Below are 20,519 nucleotides of genomic sequence, written 5' to 3' on the forward strand. Positions count from 1 at the left end.
TGAAGTTAACTAAGGTGTGGGAACCCTGTTTAAGGCATTCTGAGGTGAACAAAACTCATGAAAACGGGCTGTGGTTCTTGAATAAACAAAAATGTGACTACGTTATGTAAAGAATATCCTGTTAAAATATACCCTTGTAAGGCCATGCCAATGATTAAAATCAAACTTTGATGCTTCTAATCTCATAACTAGATTATGAAACTCTACCCTGGATTTCACAGACAAGATCACATTTGATTCATTCATCTCTGCGTTTATGTTCCACTGAAAAATAACGGCATACAAGTTTAAAAACCCATGAGGGCAGATAAATGACAGAACGTCTGGAAAACTAAAAGGAAAGCACCTGAAAAAAACCTCCCAGCAATCTAAACAGAACCGAGCGTGAGAAGAATGTTCCAGTTCCTCACAGATTTAGGTTAGATAACACTTTTAGACTGTGATAGAGTCAGACAGGGAGAGCGAGAGAGACACCGAAAGCAAGAAGGTGAGTAAGAGTGGGAAATTGGGAAGGAAGGAAATCCTCTGTTGGCCCTACCGTGCTTACGAAAGCACTTCTTTTTTTTCATAATGTTAGAACACATCCAGGAAGACAAAAACATATGCGACGTCCTTCTCATTCACTTGGCTTTTATTCACATTTCAAATATGCTAACGCTAGCGAGATCTTTACATTCCACTGTGTGCATCAGACAACCAGACTTCCATCTGAGCATTCAGACAGAATAATAATATTAATTATAATAATAATAATAATAATAATAATAAAAGCAGCATCCCAGTTTAAAATAGAAAGCCATGTGTGATGAGTACGATAGTGTTCATCTATGTGCCCGCTCGCACATTCAGTTCATTAAAAAGGAACTAGAACCTGATAAATAAAATTAAAAACAAAGCCAAAACATCTCGAAAGAATCGTCAGAACTAGAAAAAATTCACACGCACAATAAAATCAGGGTACAAATTCAGATAGAAAAAAGTGACTCGAGCCCACATAGGAAGAAAATGAAATGCGTATTTGATTGTTGGTTGTATATGTGCGTATGCATATGTCCTTGCTGTCAGTTCATATATATATTAATGCTCCCTGGTGTTCTTGTGCGCAGGTATCGGCACCTTCGAAGGACTTGAGATGTTGACTCGAGGACAGGTGGGCCCGATCTACAGTAACACATCCAGGACAAGAGCGAAAGATTATTACTGTGAGCTTTCAAAGGCATCCCAAGGTTACTGTGCTTGTGAAACACCACCGCCTGTTGTATTCTCCGGGGCGGGAGGCGCTGTAGATCCGGTTTTATTTCTGTCCTCCGTTCTTCTTCCAAAGCCATCAATAATTTAAACTCATGAAAATTAACAAAAACAAACAAAACTCAAATTCCACCAGTGAGCCACAATGTAAACATTTTTCCTCGGCGGCCTGATGGTGGCGTTACAGTAGCACCTCAGGCATCCTCTCTGTGTCTCTACGTGAAGGTCTGCGTTCTGCTCTCACTGGTACTGGAGGTAATTCTTCAGAGATTGAGGCAGAGGCAAGGTTTCGATCTCCTGTAGACGCTCACGCCCTAGAGCCAGCCGCGCTGCACGTCGACACAGGTCCATCAGAGGCAAAGGCTCCGCTGGAGAGAGGAAGAAAAAAACAATTGTAAGAGACGCATTCACAAAACTGTATTAAAACAAACACCTTCTGAACATATTTGAAGTGACACTAAATGTGTCATCAATCACTCATCCTAATGTCATTATAAACCCATATGTCTTTATTTATTCCTTCAAACACAACCAATGACTTGTGCTATAAGTCTAATTAATAGATGATTAATTCAGGCAACTTTTATGAACACATTTATATTTGCGACAGATGCTTTTATCCGAAGCGATTCAAGATATACGTTTTTATCAGCGTTTCAGTTGAACCCATGTAAGGACACAATGAGCAGTGGCGGCTCATGACTTCTCATCCGAGGGCGCTGATTCAAAATAAGTGTTCGGAGCGTCGTGCGTTGCTTGCGTTTTCAAAATATGTGTTGTTGCGTCATTTGAACCATGTGCATCACGTGTTTTGTCAAAATAAGTGCCTGCTGCAAACGCGTCAAAACCGTTTATGATCAAAGAGATGCTCACGTTCACAAAATACACGCAAGACACTCCCTTAACAGTTCACTTTGATTACGCATGAAATTATGCGAATATCTGGCTTAACTGAGCGTCTCTTTGATCTTTTACCCTTTGGACGCGTCTGCAGCGGACACTTATTTTGACAAAACACGTGATGCACATGGTTCACATGACGCACAGAACACATATTTTGAAATTACGAACCTAACACATGACGGTTGTGACGAACTTCGCATCGTGCGCCCTCGAAAAAACAAGTCACTGGCTGTCACTGACAATGAACACAGTGCTTTACCAGTTAAGCTACATGAACTTAATCATCTTGAAGATGGACTGGAAAGTATTTGTTCACTTCTCCCAAGATTTTGCCAGGGAAATCGAAAACAGGAAGACTTTTGGTATATAACCTAAAAATGGGTCTGATTCTTTAAGCATGCGTACGCAATTTCTGCGTGAGATGTGCGTACGAATGTGTTCATGAAAAAATTGTGATTCAACAAAAACTTTCATTTCAAAATTGCTTGTAAATGTACTCAAAAATTCAAGAAAACCTAAAACCACTCATACGCAATAATCACGTACACTATAATCAAATACTAGCTATAATTATAATGATTATAATAATGTTGATATATAATACAGAAAATATTTGTATATAAAATATAATCATAGCAAGCACCACTTCACATTTTCTTCTAGTTTTATATATTATTATTATATACATTATATTATACATTATTATAGCCTACTTATTTTTTCTACACATATAAAGAAGATGCACATATTGACAAATCGCTTTCCTTTCTTACTTCTTAAGTCTCTATATAAAAGCGTTTGCTTAATGCCTTATGTAAGTATGTCATGTAAATGTAATGAAAAGTCCTAACATCAATCACTTGATCTCCTGTCCGTTTTATTTTAGATACAGGCATGCTGGTGATTCTCGCGAAATTAGACTTATGAGGTGTCATGAAACAGTTTGATAAAAAAAGTAAATGCAAAGTAAGAGTATCAAAATAAGAAGCATACAGTTACACACATCATGCAAACCAATTTTGTTGTTTTTTCCACATTTAAGGGGAAAATGTTCATTACCGCAACGTGTCCATGACTGGATTTGGGTTCTTTGACATGGAAAATTTATAATTAAAAAATCTAAAAAAGAAAAAGCTTCAGTGCATGTTATACTATAAAAATTTACAGTAAAGAAACATGTGGTATTTGGTGATCATTGGTAAACGTAGAGACAATAATAAGGAATATAAATGTGTCCAAGACCAATTTCCTCATCCTCCGCAACAATTTTCAATCATTGTTTAAGCCCTCAAGGAACTAACATTTAAAAAAAATTGTTGGAAGGGACATAATTGACTGTGACACTCAAGATAGGTAAGCTGTTCTTATTTTTTTTTCTCCAGATAAAAGTTGAAATTTTGTTTGATAGTTCCTAGACCACTTTTTAGTTCTCATTACCGAAACATGAGTTTGTAAATGCATATATTTAATGTAATATCATGTTGCAGTAATGATAATCTAATTTTTTTTTAATAATTCTATCGGAAATATTTTTTAAATCCTCTAAAAATAATGCTTATAGTAAGTTCAGACCTTAATCTTACATGTGCAAAAAAATTGGCTTCAATGGCTTTGTAAACAAATCTGATGCATGACACCTTCTAAGTCTGGATTTCGTGAGAATCACCCATGCGTGTCTCTGTCATATGAATTAAATGTCATATTTGTTAACGCATCCAATACTTATTTACTCCAGTCAGTGGACAGCACTAGCTTCCTCCAGCGACAGCAAAACCTCCCAAATAAAAAATGCAAAGCAATACGTTACTTTTACCGATAATAAATATGATCATGGATTTCTTTTCAAGCTCTTTTGCTTTTATGACAAATTGCTCTTAAATTTTCTGTGGACCAGCGCTGCGGAAAGCCTTTATATGGCATGTTTTATGCAAATTACCAACCTCATGCACGCGGCTACTCATGTAGAACACTCCAAATTCACTAATTTAAGAACTTTAGTTCAAGAAAAAAGAAGTTTAAGAAAAAACTCATGTACGTACGCACGTGTTGTGAATTAGGTGGAAAGTTTTCGCGAGAAGTGTGCGTATAAATACGAAAAACGCACGCAATTATTAGTGAATGAGACCCAATGTTCTTTAAAGCTCCACTGTGTAGATTTTTAGCGGCGTCTAGTGGTGAGATTGTGAATTGCAACCACCGGCCTTAGTCCACAGCTCACCCCTCCCAGTGCATAGTGAAGCTACGGTAGCCGCAACAGGATAAACATGTCATCGTCTGAGACAACGATGTCCCTTTAAGGGTACTGTACAAACATAGCGGCACAATAATACATTTGGCGGTGTGGATTACAACTACTTTGACTGATAAAAACCCTCAAAATTTTGGAGTTTGCTCTGCAAAAGAACAACACGCTTATGTGAGCCATGGCTCGACAAAAGAGCTTTCAGAGGAGCTGAGATCAAGAATTGTTGCATTAAATAAAGCTAAAAATGGTTACAAAGTTATTTTAAAGACTTTAAAATTCACCAGTCTACAAATGGAGACGCTTTGGGACTGTTGCTAGCAATTTGCATGCAAGGGGAGTCGTGGTGTATGTACACAAAAATGGCTTATTCTAAGGTAATAAAAACAATACAGTTCATTATATAAGGTCTTTATACACTACTGATAATATAATTACAGTGTATTTCTGTCAAGAGACCCTTTTAAAGGTTACAAAATGCACCTTTAAATTAATTGAATGACTTTATAGGGCTCACAAGTAATACAGACTACCTTAACGTTTTTTAGCTAGTAATTACTTTAAAATATTTTAAAAAGTATGTTAAAAATTATTTTTTTTTTAGCTAAAAAAGTGAATTTGTTATGCAACACAAGGATTACAGTTCAAATCCCAGTGAAGACGTACTGATATAAAATTAATCCATTGAATGCACTCTAAGTGGCTTTGGATAAGAGTGTCTCCCAAATGCATAAAAATGTGTTCTAAGAAAATAAATCTTAAAGGTTTTGAATGACATACGGGTACATATTGAGCTTTCACCAATGAGTGAAATATTTCTTTACACAAAGTCCCAGTGTGTCTAATGCACTATGCATCTTCAAGCATTTCACTCCTCTACATGAGCTAAAATAGCCGTTCAATAATAGATGGATCCTGCCACCAGAGCTCGGTATCCATCAACAGAGCTGCTGTGTCACAGAGAAACAGGCATGATGCCACATCTCTATTGACCATTAGACCTACATCAGGACCTGGACTGAGATGACTACAGATCACAGAGAACTGGCTGCAAGCCAATCAGAAAAAGTGATTGTGACAGGTTAATAGCACTAGGTATGTGAGGCTAACGATATAAGGAGGAACGGTTATTACAGTCCAGCCGCATTTACACAATGCAGGCATCCACGCTGAATATTTATAGCTGTGATGAAGTCCCACACAGTACATGTCGTGAGCTATGCTTTTCTCTATCCTGGCACACTAAACTCAAGGAACGAGTATTGTAATATCGGTTCTGTAAAAATTGCATTTGGGGTTTTGCATTACACTGTGGGTATATCTGCACTGCCTCAACACTACATTTAAATAGTTAAATAAATAAATGCAAATATACATTTTAAAGTTGATGTATACACCAGATGGTCTTTCCGCAAAATAAACCCTTGTAGAGAAATCAGGACACTGAGTTCCTTGTTAAACTTACCGAATAAATGGATATGAATTATTAAATTGAGCTGAATTTATTTTATTATGCAAGAACAAAGAGACCACTGTGTAATACAAGAGATATTAAATTAGCATAGATATATACGAAATGGGTTGACTGGGACAACGCATGAGTTTAAAGTTTAGTCATCATTATACAAAAACATTTAACTGCGACTGATCGACTGACTAAATAAATTATTTATTACAACCACCAAAATAATGTGGTGCTAAATGCAACAAAAAATCCTATCAACCAAACGCATTATTTCCACATCCCTTCCTTTTACTTAGCCTGTATTTACTTTGAGCCATATCAAATGAGTTTCTCATGAAGTGAACTGGCCAGATGGCAAATGCAGATCTAGCTGAACCCAGTGGGCGGAGTTTAGGAGTGAGGGGTGGGTCAGAAATAGATGACTGACAGTGAGGTCATAAGCGACAGATGGATCACAGTCCGTACTCTACTGCAAGTAAATCACAATTTTTCATTCCCAGCCTACGCTTGAAAACACACGCACACCAGCAAGCTCAAGGTTAGCCGGAAGTCTTCGGTAATCACATAAAACACAGCAATGTGGTGAAATACACAACACGCATGGTGACCTGAGGATTCTCAGGCTGTTTCTTGTCGCTACTCAATCACATTAGGGCTCTGTCTACATGTCGCCAATGGCAGCAAATCAAATTGATGTGATTTATGTGCAATAAATCAGATTACAAGGTTCCGATATGTCAATGATCCTGTTCTGTGCGTTATCAAATTGGGAACGGACTAATAAAATGGATAATAAAACAGACTACAGCACTAGATTGACGTCTTTTACTTCCAAGAAATAAATTGAAAAATGAACATTTTATTGTATAAAAGGAAATAAAGCCTATTTACCATTTATTATAGGACCATTTACTCTCTGCATTGTGTCATTACGTTCATGGCTTTATGTAAATTATTTTGAAACTCACATTATTCTCAGTAATAATTTTCATTTGATTCTAATGAATGCAATATCTCTTCAACAAATAATATGTAAGTACTCTGGTAAATTATAAGATATATTTTTCATAACACTGTTAGAAAAATGTGTAAAAATATGTACCACAGCTCTCACTGTGGAAACATCCAAGGTTCCTAATATGTACCATAAGGCCTCATTTATAAAGCGTGCATACGCACAAAACGGGTCTGGAAATGTTCGTACGCTAGTTCCCACACAAAGGTTGTGATCTATAAAAAAACAAGCTTGACGGGAGAATGGGCTTGAAGGGATCTGAGGATGATTCTTGTACGCACACTTGCAGTTGATCTGTGATTTATAAAGGGAACATTGCTTTGTTTTATAAGTCTTAATATTTTTTTGCAAGCATGACTTCATGACAGGACTCTACACTAACTTTTTGCACTGGTTGCACTGGTGCGCCTAACTTTTTTCCTTAGGTGCACCCACATTTTTTGACAGCATCGCATTTATAGTTCACCCAAAAATTAAAATTCTTTAACTTTTCCATTTTTCATTTTGTTACAAACCTGTTTAAATTGTTCTGATGAACACGAAGCAAGATATTTTGAGGAATGTTTGTAACCAAACCAAGCATGAGCCCCATTCACTTCCATGGTAGGAAAAAATATTACTATGGAAGTGAATGGGGCTCTAATGAATGGTTTGGTTACAAACATTCCTCAAAATATCTTCAGTCATGTTCACCAGAACAAAGACATTTATACAGGTTTGTAACAACATAAGAGTAAGTAAATTATGAAAGAATTTTCATTTTTGGGTGAACTATAAATGCGATGCGGTCAAAAAATTTGGGAGCACCTAACTTTTGTGCTGGTGCACCTAAGGAAAAAAGTTAGTAGAGCCCTGTCATGAAGTCATTACTAAAGACTGTGATTATGCTAAATGTTAAGTTCCCATACCAAGCAATGATAGAACACCATGTGTGAGAGTCTTAAGCATGTGACTCTGCACTGCATCACTCTGCACTGGAGTCCTTACAGTAGTTTGACAAATCATTAAGCTCCTGCGCTTGCACATCATGGACTCCACCAATAGTCCCTTATAAATGAGCTCTGGTGCAGAGAGATGAAAGAGAGCTACATTTATTTCTTTCCTACAGTTTTACCTTCATTTTTACTATTCCAATAAGCAATGACATTGGTACGATACAGCATTGCCTTACTTTTGCAAAAGGTCACGGGTTTGAACCCAGAGAAAATGTACTTTGCTCTGGATAAAGTGTCTGCCAAATGCGTAAATGTAAATATCAAAGCGACACATTTTGTAAAACCCAGTTAATTCACACTTTATTCCCAGCGGGCAGCCTCACACAGGGTGGTCACCGGGGCTATATTTGGTACGTGGAAGCTTGAATCAGGCCATGAAAGAAGCCACGGCACAGAGAGGAGCATAATTCTATAAAATTATCGTAAACTGATTAATGCCTACGGCTGATTCATTAAAAGATCTGCAGCGGTCACATCAAGAGACCCGCGGTCCACCCACAGAGTGAGAAAGTACATAAGCCATCATTAACACAGTAACAGCCAAATAAAAGAACTGCATGTAATGCCTAGATAGACTCGCTAGGTTATGGGTTGTCGTGAGTAAATGCATTCACTCAATTTAATCATCCCATGGTGACAAATGATTCTGTATTAACATCAAATCTGTGAAGTTCATGATCTAGAATTGATCAGAAAGGCTTAACCGTAACGTATTACACATTTCAGCCTAGTCAGGCCCAGTATAGTTTAGTTCATCATGCATCACTTATGATGGGTTTAAAAGCAATTTTGGATGCGGTAATGATGACGCCATGCCCTTGAAAGTGGTGACTCAGAAAACTCACATGCATTAATAATTCAATTATGTAACAGAGGATTTTACTGTACTTAGCCAGGTCAAGTGTTTGACCACGGCTAATGCAAGTGTTACTCGTGAACATGAAGTTTATTTAATAGGCTGAACAACAGCTGGACATGAATGTTTACTGGACTTTGCACATGTCCAACAATAGTTTTATGACTTGGAAGTGTGTTGTACAGTATCTAAGCTGTATAGACCTGGTGAGCAGATTAAAAAATGTGTTGCGCACACAACTGGCACTGATCCATGAATGAGGCAGGGCAAACAATTGGCACGTTTGAAATGGAACAGTGCCAGGCTACTTCTAGTAAAAATGCATTATGCACTGTGTTCACTATGTAAACCTTTACCAGATTTTTACAGTATTAAGAATATACAGTATACAACCAAAGCACATTAGATACTGTAACCCACAATGCAATGAAGTTTGACAAATAACCAGGAACATTATTAATTCAATTTCAAACACAGCCACTAACAAATGCAAACAACGCCAACCAATCCTCACTCTATTTAGGCCACTTTAAAGGGACACTCCACTTTTTATGAAAATATGCTCATTTTTCAGCTCCCCTAGAGTTAAACATTTAACTTTTACCATTGGCGGTACCACTTTTAGCATAGCTTAGCTTAATCCATTGAATCTGATTAGACCATTAGCATTGCGCTAAAAAATAACCAAAGCGTTTCGATATTTTTCCTATTTAAAACTTGACTCTTCTGTAGTTACATTGTGTACTAAGACCGACGGAAAATTAAAAGTTGCGATTTTCTAAGCAGATATGGCTAGGAAGTATACTCTCATTCTGGCGTAATAATCGAGGACTTTGCTGCTGTAACATGGCTGCAGCAGGCGTACTGATATTACACACTGTCTGAAAATAGTCCCCTTGGTTACTTTCAATAGCAGAGGACTATTTTCGGGCACTGCGTAATATCACATGCTGCAGCCATGTTACGGCAGCAAAGTCTTTGATTATTACGCCAGAATGAAAGTATAGTTCCTAGCCATATCTGCCTAGAAAATCGCAACTTTTAATTGTCTGTCAGTCTTAGTACACAATGTAACTACAGAAGAGTCAAGTTTTAAATAGAAAAAATATCGAAACTCTTTGGTCATTTTTTAGCGCAATGCTAATGGTCTAATCAGATTCTATGGATTATCCTAAGCTATGTTAAAAGTGGTACCGCCAGACCCGGAGATCAGCTGAATGGATTCCAAAATGGTAAAAATCAAATGTTTAACTCTAGGGGAGCTGAGGAGCACTTAAATATGTTAAGATATGTCAGTAAAAGATTAAATTAAGAACATACATTTTAGTCTGGGACAAGGATAAGCCCTATCCAGGAAAGTATTCAGCCTCTTAGATTTTGTGCTACAGCAGTATAAGCTGTAACCCTCCAATGTAAAAACATTTTAAAAGAAGGTCAGGAGAGGTGCAAACACTGTCTATTGTTCATCCCCTAAGGCTACGTTGTGTGCACGGATCCAAACACTAAGGTCGGCGTGCCTGACCCCTCTGCAGCTTTAAAAGACGCGTACTCTCTACAGGCAGGGTGCATAACAAAAACATATCCCTTAATATGCAGATATGCGACATGCCGGCCAGCATTTACTCATAAACCACCTGAGCTATTACGTTTCAATTAGTTGAATAAGTGAATCAATAAACCAATTCACAGCATCCGCAGATAATGCTGTAGGGAATTTACATTGGCACAAATAAATTAAAACGTTTCAGAGAGCTGTAGACCAGAATCTTTTAACGGATGCATAAAGCAGCTGGGTTGAGATACCAGAGTGCTCAAAATCCCAAAATAAGTCTTTATGTACTTTTATATTACCTACAACAACTACAAACTCGCTACTTTATGGTTAGTGAGATTCCTATTAAGCATTGTTTAATGTCCCTGCTGCCAAGTGTCTTGGATTGTGGATGCAAATTCACTGTGGATCTTTTAAGGTATTAAATCATCTTTATTACCATCCGCAATGTACCAAACAACCATCAAATCCGAGAACCACTCCTGGCATCAATCTCAGGCATTTACACGGCCAAGTTCCCACATACTCAGCAAAATGGGCTGTAGCTAAATATCGACTGTGGCAGATTCCAACCGTCCATCCCAAACCCCCATTCCCTTCGAGGCTTAAAACTGGCCCGGAGATTGGTAGAGATTACAGCTGGTGAGTAGCCGAATGGACGCGAGGTTTTGGAAAGCCAGGTAAACAGCTTTGTCATTATGACAGGAGCCTGCAGGGGGCAGTGCACAGGGGAAGCTACCTTACGGGATCGGATGGTTTCGTAATAGACAAATACATCATGGGCCTGCATCTGGAAGGGGGCTTAAAGGGACACTCCACTTTTTTGAAAATATTCTCATTTTCCAGCTCCCCTAGAGTTAAACATTTGATTTTTACCGTTTTGGAATCCATTCAGCTGATCTTCGGGTCTGGCGCTACCACTTTTAGCATAGCTTAGCATAATCCATTGAATCGGATTAGACCATTAGCATCGCACAAAAAAAATAACCAAAGAGTTTGGATATTTTTCCTATTTAAAACTTGACTCTTCTGTAGTTACATCGTGTACTAAGCAGGCGTAGTGATATTACACACTGTCCAAAAACAGTCCCCTGCTATTGAAAGTTACTAAGGGGACTATTTTCGACTGCTGCGTAATATCATTGCGCCTCCTGCAGCTATTTTACGGCAGCAAAGTCCTTAATTATTACACCAGAATGAGAGTATAGTTTCTAGACATATCTTTGGTTATTTTTTAGCGCGATGCTCATGGTCCAATCAGATTCAATGGATTATGCTAAGCTATGCTAAAAATGCTACCGCCATACCCGGTGATCAGCTGAATGGCTTCCAAAACGGTAAAAACCACATGTTTAACTCTAGGAGAGCTGGAAAATGAGCATATTTTCAAAAAAAGTGGAATGTCCCTTTAAATGAACGGCAAATCATGTTCTACGCTGTAACGGAACATGCTATAAAAACACAGTATGCTAACGTGTAACCCAAAGCCTGATGCATGCAACTTTAATCGAAGACATGCTGTATAGCAGCTTGGTCTACACAAATGCAAACACCCCCACAAACACACATGCGGCCTGACACACACCATCGCCCACAGATTCCCAACAGCACTTAGACAGAGTTGGAGGAGGCACAGGCTTGTATTTCCCAGAAGCCCTTGAATAGCAGAGAAACATAGATGCTGATGCATGTGTCAAACGCATCTTGTGAATTTAATGACTAAAGCATGCAAATAATGGGACAGTGAGACATGAGGGTAGAAGATTCTAGCATAACTTCTAATTAACCATATTAATAAAGAATAACATTGTATGTAATGCACTACACAGACACAAATCACAACACGTAGTCTTTAGGTTATTCGTGGGACCAGTTAGCAAGAAGGCTCACGACAAAGGCTCATAGCAAACCGTTAATACGCCCTACCAGGTGAATTGACTTTTAGACGCTCTGATAATATCAATTTGAGACATTAATGAGTCAGTGCGTGCTAATGCCCGCCGCAGGTGATGAATCACAGCGTCGCAGCGGGAATAGCAGTCGTGTTTTCTTTATGGACGCCGTGGCTATAAAAGAACAGAACCGGCTGCAAATGCAAAGCTTCCCACACTATCGTATCTAAATCAGGAGGCCATGAATGATTCAGATGCGGCACCTAACTCATTAACATTTACAATTTCATTTCTTCCTTTCAGAGGGAGACGAGTTAACTTAAAATAGCTCATCTCTCTGAGCAACAAAGGTGAGTATGGGACACCCACTGCGCGTGGGCTCAGAGGAGGGACAGATAATTCCTGTTTGTTTGCTTTGGGATTTTTGGCAAGTATACAGATCAGACGGTGGGTCACCTTCAGCAGATTATGAGTGTGCCGGCTCCGTCAGCCTCACTGCGGGAATGCGTCTGGAGTATTTAGAACGAGCGGCACCTTTCTTAGTATCTTTCCTGCACTGCAAAAACACTAGTAGGAATAGACTGGACTTGAACATCTGTCTCGCAAATTGCAAGTTTATAACAATTCAGGACTCAACAATGATTTTATTTTGGTCCAGTCAAAGTCATTAAAAGGGACACTCCACTTTTTTAGAAAATATGTTCATTTTTCAGCTCCCATAGAGTTAAACATTTGATTTTATCGTTTTGGAATCAATTCAGCCGATCTCCGGGTCTGGCGGTAACATTTTTAGCATAGCTTAGCACAATCCATTGAATCTGATTAGACCATTAGCATCGCGCTAAAAAATAACCAAAGAGTTTCAATATTTTTTCTATTTAAAACTTGAATCTTCTGTAGTTACATTATGTACTAAGACTGACAGAAAATTAAAAGTTGCGATTTTCTAGTACGATATGGCTAGGAACTATACTCTCATTCTGACGTAATAATCAAGGACTTTGCTGCTGTATCATAGCTGCAGCAGGTGTAGTGATATTACCCACTGCCCGAAAATAGTCCCCTTGGTTACTTTCAATAGCAGGGGACTATTTTTGGGCACTGCGTAACATGCGTAATTGCCCTGGTGCTGCCATGAGTGCGATGCTAATGGTCTAATCAGATTCAATGGATTATGCTAAGCTATGCTAAAAATGCTACCGCCAGACCCAGAGATCAGCTGAATGGATTCCAAAACTGTAAAAATCAAATGTTTAACTCTAGGGGAGCTGGAAAATATGCATATTTTCAAAAAAGTGGAGTGTCCCTTTAAATGATTTAACATTGTTTTCTTTCAAAGAAATGTTACAGTTGCAATGCAACTACATAAGCACTACACAAGCACCTAGCCGGGGCCGTCCTTGAGTCCTAGTGGACAGTCATTGATGTATTGCAAACTAGGACAATTTGTTTCCTGTTCTATTTTGCTGCGTTCAAGTGTTTTCTCGCAAGATTAACTTTGGTAAACAACGTACGTTTAGTGTCTAAGGAAAAAATCCTTATGGCATTAAATGAGAATCAATACTGAAATGCACAATTTCGTCCGTTCGTTTTCTCACTTCCCCAAACACTGCACAACAGCCATGACTGTGGTGGATCATTATAAGCAAGAAAGCGGGCGGTGTTTCGTTGATTCTTGCATTATGCAACACTAATGCAGGTTTAATGTGGTCAGTACACATGTAGGCCCATGTGAGCAATGAGATGGACGATACGGTCATCACGGTTTCAATGCTGTGTCGATATTGCAAGAGCAGTCATGGGAACCGACTACAAAGGCACCTCACCTCATGCAGGTTCATGCAAAAGTGTGTTTGATAAGTGAAGCTAAAAACGCATCTCTAGCAGGTGTGCGTGTTGTACTGAAGATGCATCTGGCGCGTACAGTACTCAGCAAGATGCATTAGACCAAATAATGGTGCAATCAGCGAAAGCCGGCTGGTCCTGACAGAAAAGGTATGAGCAATATTAGATATAATAAATGAAGCACCAAAGTACCCATACAAAACCTAGACATGCTGTCAAACTCTTATAGGGTTTCTGTGAACTTTTCTAAATCAAATCTAACACTTTTAAAGACCTTTTGAAGACCCTCACAGATCAAATGAATGTCATTAAAGAAGCTCAAAGAAACTCATGTAATCTTAGAAACTCATTCATTCTTCTACTTATTCTAGTTAAACATTCATTTTAGTCAGGGACTACACTTAACCTCTTAAGATCCGAACTTTGGTGTGTCTTTTTTTCAGATTTCTTCCAGCTATTTTGGGGTTAGGAAAAAACAATAAATATAATAACCAAATATTTTTCTTTCAACATGAAGCAGTGTAATTGTCCATGTTTGTGTACAACAGGTTCCAGTTACACAGAATTAAATATTATGGTGCAAACAACAACAAAAAATGTATATCCACGTATGTGGACATCCAGGTTTTTAGGAGGTTAAAGGCATAGTTCAGTTATTTTCTGATGAACACAAAAGAAGATATTTTGATAAATAATGGTTAGCACACAGCAGATTGTAACCATTGACTTCCATAGTAGGAAAAACAAATACGATTGGAATTCAATGGGTACCATCAGCTGTGTGTTTACCATCATTTATCAAAATATCTTCTTTATTATTAATCACAATACTTCCATAATATTTGCTTTCCTACAATGGAAGTCAGCAGATTCAAACAGCTGTGTGCTTACCATCATTTATCAAAACATCTTGTGTTCAAAATATAAAACATCAATGATGTAATGATGACAGAACTATCCCTTCAAGCCCTTTCTGGGAAACCGCACCTTTATGGCCTAAAATGTGATTAAACTGAATAAGACTTTTTAAGGACCTGGAGAAACCATGACTAACTAGGCGGCCTTGGTGACAGATGGCTTACATCTCAAAACTTCAAAACAGCAGTGGCTTTAACAACTCTTGTGTGGTTTCATTAAATGCACTTGGGATCTGTGATGCACCCAGCCTAAAGATTTGGGTGTGGATGGTAAACGAATGTTACTTCGAAAATCACAGAAATGCATTTATATCATATTCTGACGTTGGAACGTCACATTTTGTATACCAAGGAAACCAAGAAATTTATTATGCACTTGGAACAACAGTGCAAGTAATTAATTTAGGTCAACTATTCCTTCAAGAGCAACTAAAAAGTCTAGAGCTTTAACCAACAACGGCAGCAAAAGCACAGATGCATGACGCAAAACGGTACAGTACGCAAGTGTTTATATGGGTGCGTGCGTGTTTACATGTGTTTGTTGGGGAGATGGGGAACACAAGAAACGAGTGATCTCGGGAGCCATTACAGTTTTGAAGAGGATAATAGGCTGCTACAAAATTGGTTGCCCTGCAGGAATAACACAACAACATAAAACTCAAAATGTTTGCACATGCACCCGAGACGAAATAAATCTGTCTGTAAAAATAAACCCTTACAGACGGATGTCGACAGACTATGACAGATGGACAGGAGGCCTGAGACACACTATACACTCAGGATAGGGACCCAAAAACAGTCTGAAGTCATATATATATATATATGCCTATGCATTTATAGTTTAAACAATTTACTGCTATACTCTACAGCAAGGCCATAACATAAATGAGGAAATTAGCAGAGGGAACTAAAGACCAATAAAGCATAAAACGATGGCCATGGGCCTTTATAACTTATAGCGAGTCATTTACCAGTAGCATGAGTAAGAAGAGACTTACTCAATTAATTTTAACATCTTTATATGGACTATAACTCCACTTTATTGCTCTTGAATATGTTTTTAAGCCTTAAATTTGTTCCTTATTGATTACTTATAATCTGCATTTTATAAAGCTTGTTGAATTATTAATCATGCCATATTAATTGAGAGACTACTTGGAATGTTTAAACTTAAAATTCACTGGACTAATGAAATTAAGTGCAAAAATCTATAACTATTATTAATAAATAAGCCAAAGAACCTAAAATATACACTGTCCTTCACACATAATGTCAATTCTGTATCACAGTTTCATTGGATTTCATATTATTAAAATGATCAATAATCTCAAAGAGATTTTAAAATAAAGATTTTAATGTCTAACAGTATAAAAGATTTAAAGTTTCAAAGCCAAACATTTTTATAGTGGAGTATAAAAGCTTCCAAGTTGTTTATTAGTTGTCGAGATTACTTAATAATTCATGTTAAAAAGTAAATGAAGCACAAAGGGAGCTGCTATAGAGCAATTATCATAAAACAACAATCTTGTTTGAAGTCGGGAAAATAAATATTTTATTAATTTTTCTACTTCTTAAAAAAACAAAGGTGATATGGTTGTGAAATCAGATCAGCGTGCTGGTGTCTGTGATTTTAAAGAGCACCTATTGTCTGATTCACGTTTTTAAATTTCCTTTGGTGTGTAAGTGTGTATTAGTACATGTTAACGAAAATAATATGTTTTTTAAACCATGTGAACACACTGTATTATACCAAATACACAAAATAACGTTTTTTAGCAATGAAATAGGTGCACTTTAAACAGTCCTTCCAGAAAACGAGGAGTTTTTTTGTGATTGTTGCGGGCAAAAATCCTTGATCTTGCGGCACGTTTTCTTAAGAAATGCGATGGAATATGCAGGATTTTTATGCAATGAAAGTGTGGGAACTTGCAAAAACTGTTTGCAGCTTTTCAATGATGTTCACGTCACATAATCATGTCACTTCATAATGTTCCCATGGCAACCGGGGACATGGCTGAGCTTGTGTGAAGTAAATGCAAAATTTTTCAACTTTCTGCTAGGATATATGTGATTTTTGCTACGAAAATGCGGGATTATGAAATCCTGCCAGCCCCGCATATTTTACGCACTGAAATCTGCAATTTATTCTGCGAAAGTGCGGCGTACTTGAAAAAAAAAACGCCCCACATAAATATGCGGACTTTGGCTGACTATGCGTTGAATCATTCGATCGCATAATCGCGTTTTTCTGGAGGGACTGTTTAAAGCAACAGTGCAGGTTACTAAAAAAACCTAGAAAACTAAATATTTTGCTAGCGTGACATCAAGCCATAAAATCTTTCTGGTATTTAACCTTGCATTTTAACTCTTTCACCGCCATTGACGAGATATCTCGTCAATTAAGAGAAAACTCTTACCCGCAAATGACGACATTTTCCGTCTTTCCGCAATACCGATATTATCCACCAGGTGGCACCCTTCCACAACTTTTTAAACCCGGAAGTATTGCCCTATGGCAAGCGGCTGCATGTCCGTGTTTGTTTTAAAGATCGCTCTGAATGGGAACTCTATGAAAAGTCCGTCACAAAAATGGAATTATCTCTGCTTTTTGCTCGAAATGTGGTGTTTTTGCAGAAACCTACCCATATTCAAAAGCTGATTACAAAAGAACCACTGAAGGTAGGATGAAACTGGTTTTTTGTTTGAAAGCAGAGGGTCTGTTCTTTCATTTGGTATATTGTATGTTTATATATTTAAAGAAGAACATTTTCTGGAAGGCATTAAACTTTGGTGAAAATCATGAAAAACGCTGGCGCTGGCTGGCAACTTTTTTAAAAAACACTGGCGGTGAAAGAGTTAATAGTGCATGCTTTACATTGCTACATTTATTACTATGGCTTTAACTTCTACTCTTACTAAGAAAATTCACAAAGAATGTGCTTTGAAGATTTTCTCGTTTACGCGTTGGCACCGACTCAAACATGTTACATTATTTGCACGTGGCCCTGATGCCATTCACGTCACCAAAACAACTAAATCATTCCAACGTGTGATTGTAAAACAAGACCTCTGTAAGGACTTGATATAACACCATTATCATGATGCTTAATATGCACTATTTTATTGCCATTCAATAAAACCTATAATATTTTACAGCCTAAGGCACAACCCCTACAGATACACACATCTAAAGTATTATGACAGAACTGGGAGGAGTTTCTTGCCACACCCCTTCTATAAAATGCAACGATCAGCACACAACCCATCATATGGACACGGATAAAAAGTGAATGAAATACTGCCAAACTACATTGATGGACAATAGGAATTTAGCAAACAACGGTAAGACTACAATGCTTATATCAGTGTGTGTAAACGATTATGTTATTAAACAGATACATGAAGGATGTGAAGAGTAAATAAAAAAATGAATTTGAGTGTAGGTACATTAAAAAGCATAAAACAGTGCTGGCTTTACAGCATATTTATAGTTATTGATTTCCTAGATGCTTAAGTAAGCAATTAAATTCAAAGTTTATTGTAGAAATGCTGGTGGCAATCTGTTGTGAATTTACACAAATATATAACAAACTCTAAACTGTGGGTTGTTGTATGTTAACCTGTTTGTTGAACTGTGGCACATCACACCCACAATCTTGCTAAACATCAGCATTCCTCAACTGTGCTTATATTCAAAACTCTCTTCCCGTGTAATATTGTTTAGACTCATAATCTAATTTCTCTATATTTCCTTCTAAACGTGGTTCCAAACAACGGTCTGAGGCTGCTAATCGTGGGTCAAAAGCGAACAGGAAGGAGTTCGGTGGGCAACACGCTATTGGGCAGACGTGTGTTCGATACGTGGGGAGGAGCGGACAGCGCCGTGGCGCATGGAGAATCGGAGGGCCGAGAGCTAAGTGTCGTAGATACCTGTGGGTGGGGCGCAAATGAAAACGTGGTCCCCAAACAGGAGAAAGTGGCATTGCATAATGGCCTGTCGCTGTGTGATCCCGGACCCCACGTCGTCCTCCTGGTCATTCCCATTCTAAACTTTAGCCCCTCGGAGAGAGTGGCCTTGCAGAAACGCATGGAGCTCCTCACAGAGGGCGTGTGGAAGCACACCATGATCGTGTTCACGCTGGGGGACCGACTGCGTTACCGCACTGTACAGGACCATATCCAGGAGTCTGGAGAGGATCTGCAGTGGCTTATGGAAAAGTGCGGGTATAGGTACAGAGTGCTAAACAACAAGAGTCCCCAGGATAGACAGCAGGTGTCTGGTCTGCTGGACCGTGTGGAGGACATTCTGATGGAGAATGGAGGATGGCACTTCTCCCTCCATATGTACTGCAGGCTGGAGGAAGAGTGGAGCCGAAGAGAAAGGGAAATTATGGAGAACATGAAACAAGGACTGGTTGTAGTTTCCGATCAGAGTCGACAAGATGTGAACAATGGTCTAGTGAAACTAGTTTACCATGGCTAGAATTATTACGTTATGGTGTGAACTGAAAAGAAGTTGTGAATATGGACAAAGTCAAAACTATCAGCTGTACATTTTAGATAAAAAAACTTTCATGTATTATCTTTTAACTTTTATATTTTACAGATTTAGTGAAACAAGATACATTTACTTGGAAAGCAACCTTCCGTGAAATCTGATTTAAGAGAATTAAAATTTTTCGTTGCTTTATGTAAATGCTTAAAACAAGAGAAAAAAAATTCACTGCACTCTAAAAAAAGTTGGGTTCTTTTTGACCTATATTGGGTAAATATCGGACAGAACACACCGCTATGTTAAAATTGACCCAAAGCAGGGTTGTTTTAACCCAACTGTTGTGTTATTATTAAAAGCGAAGAGGACATATATATATGTATATGTATATATATATATATTTATATATACATAATTTATATATACATATATATTTATATATACATAATTATTACACACAGCACAAACTCATATGTTATGCAAAAAATTACTTTTATTTTGTATGAGATTAATCTAGATTAATCTATGCCCAGCTCTAATATATATACATTGTATACATGTATATATATTAGAGCTGGGCATAGATTAATCTAGATTAATCTCATACAAAATAAAAGTAATTTTTTGCATAACATATGAGTTTGTGCTGTGTGTAATAATTATGTATATATAAATACCCACACATTCATGTATGTATTTAAGAAACATTTACATGTGTATAAATATTTATTTATATTTTTATATATTCTAAATTATATATAAATAAAAAAACTATATTTAAATAAAACATTTCTTAAATGTATATACGTGTATGTGTGTGTGTTTAAATATACATAATATTTACACACAGCACAAATTCATAGATTATGCAAAAAATTACTTTTATTTTGTATGAGATTAATCTAGATTAATCTATGCCCAGCCCTAATATATATATATATATGTATATATATATATATATATATATATATATATATATATATATATATATATATATATATATATATTTTTTTTTTAAGTACTTAATAGAAAACCTATTTAGTTATTATTCTTTTATGAGGACTGTTTAAGGTTTACGAGATTAAAACTATAACTCC

The 20,519-nt window shown here is 37.4% G+C and overlaps 2 protein-coding genes across 4 annotated transcripts in view; one reads left to right on the forward strand and one right to left on the reverse strand.

Moving 5' to 3' along the window:
* Positions 1 to 613: 613 nt before the first annotated feature.
* Positions 614 to 20,519, reverse strand: part of spsb4a (splA/ryanodine receptor domain and SOCS box containing 4a) — an 87,951-nt gene continuing 68,045 nt past the window's right edge. For all 3 annotated transcript variants that reach the window (XM_073855087.1, XM_055203145.2, XM_055203144.2), the window contains one exon: positions 614 to 1,616. In XM_073855087.1, the coding sequence (XP_073711188.1) occupies positions 1,489 to 1,616 (128 nt within the window). In that variant the 3' untranslated portion in view covers positions 614 to 1,488. The remainder of the gene's footprint in view (positions 1,617 to 20,519) is intronic.
* LOC129442851 (GTPase IMAP family member 9) lies at positions 12,525 to 19,620 on the forward strand. The gene is made up of 2 exons (XM_073871591.1): positions 12,525 to 12,710; positions 18,655 to 19,620. Exons 1-2 carry the CDS (start codon positions 12,525 to 12,527, stop codon positions 19,411 to 19,413), a joined length of 945 nt encoding a protein of 314 aa, XP_073727692.1. The 3' UTR covers positions 19,414 to 19,620.

This window comes from Misgurnus anguillicaudatus, chromosome 2 (genome assembly GCF_027580225.2).
Source record: "Misgurnus anguillicaudatus chromosome 2, ASM2758022v2, whole genome shotgun sequence".
Taxonomy (NCBI): Eukaryota; Metazoa; Chordata; class Actinopteri; order Cypriniformes; family Cobitidae; genus Misgurnus; species Misgurnus anguillicaudatus.

Bases quoted from the DNA above. Each gene is read 5' to 3' on its own strand.
- LOC129442851 (XM_073871591.1), top strand. From the start codon at position 12,525: ATGGGACACCCACTGCGCGTGGGCTCAGAGGAGGGACAGATAATTCCT. The intron at 12,711-18,654 runs GTATCTTTCCTG...AATATTGTTTAG, and splicing joins AACGAGCGGCACCTTTCTTA to ACTCATAATCTAATTTCTCT.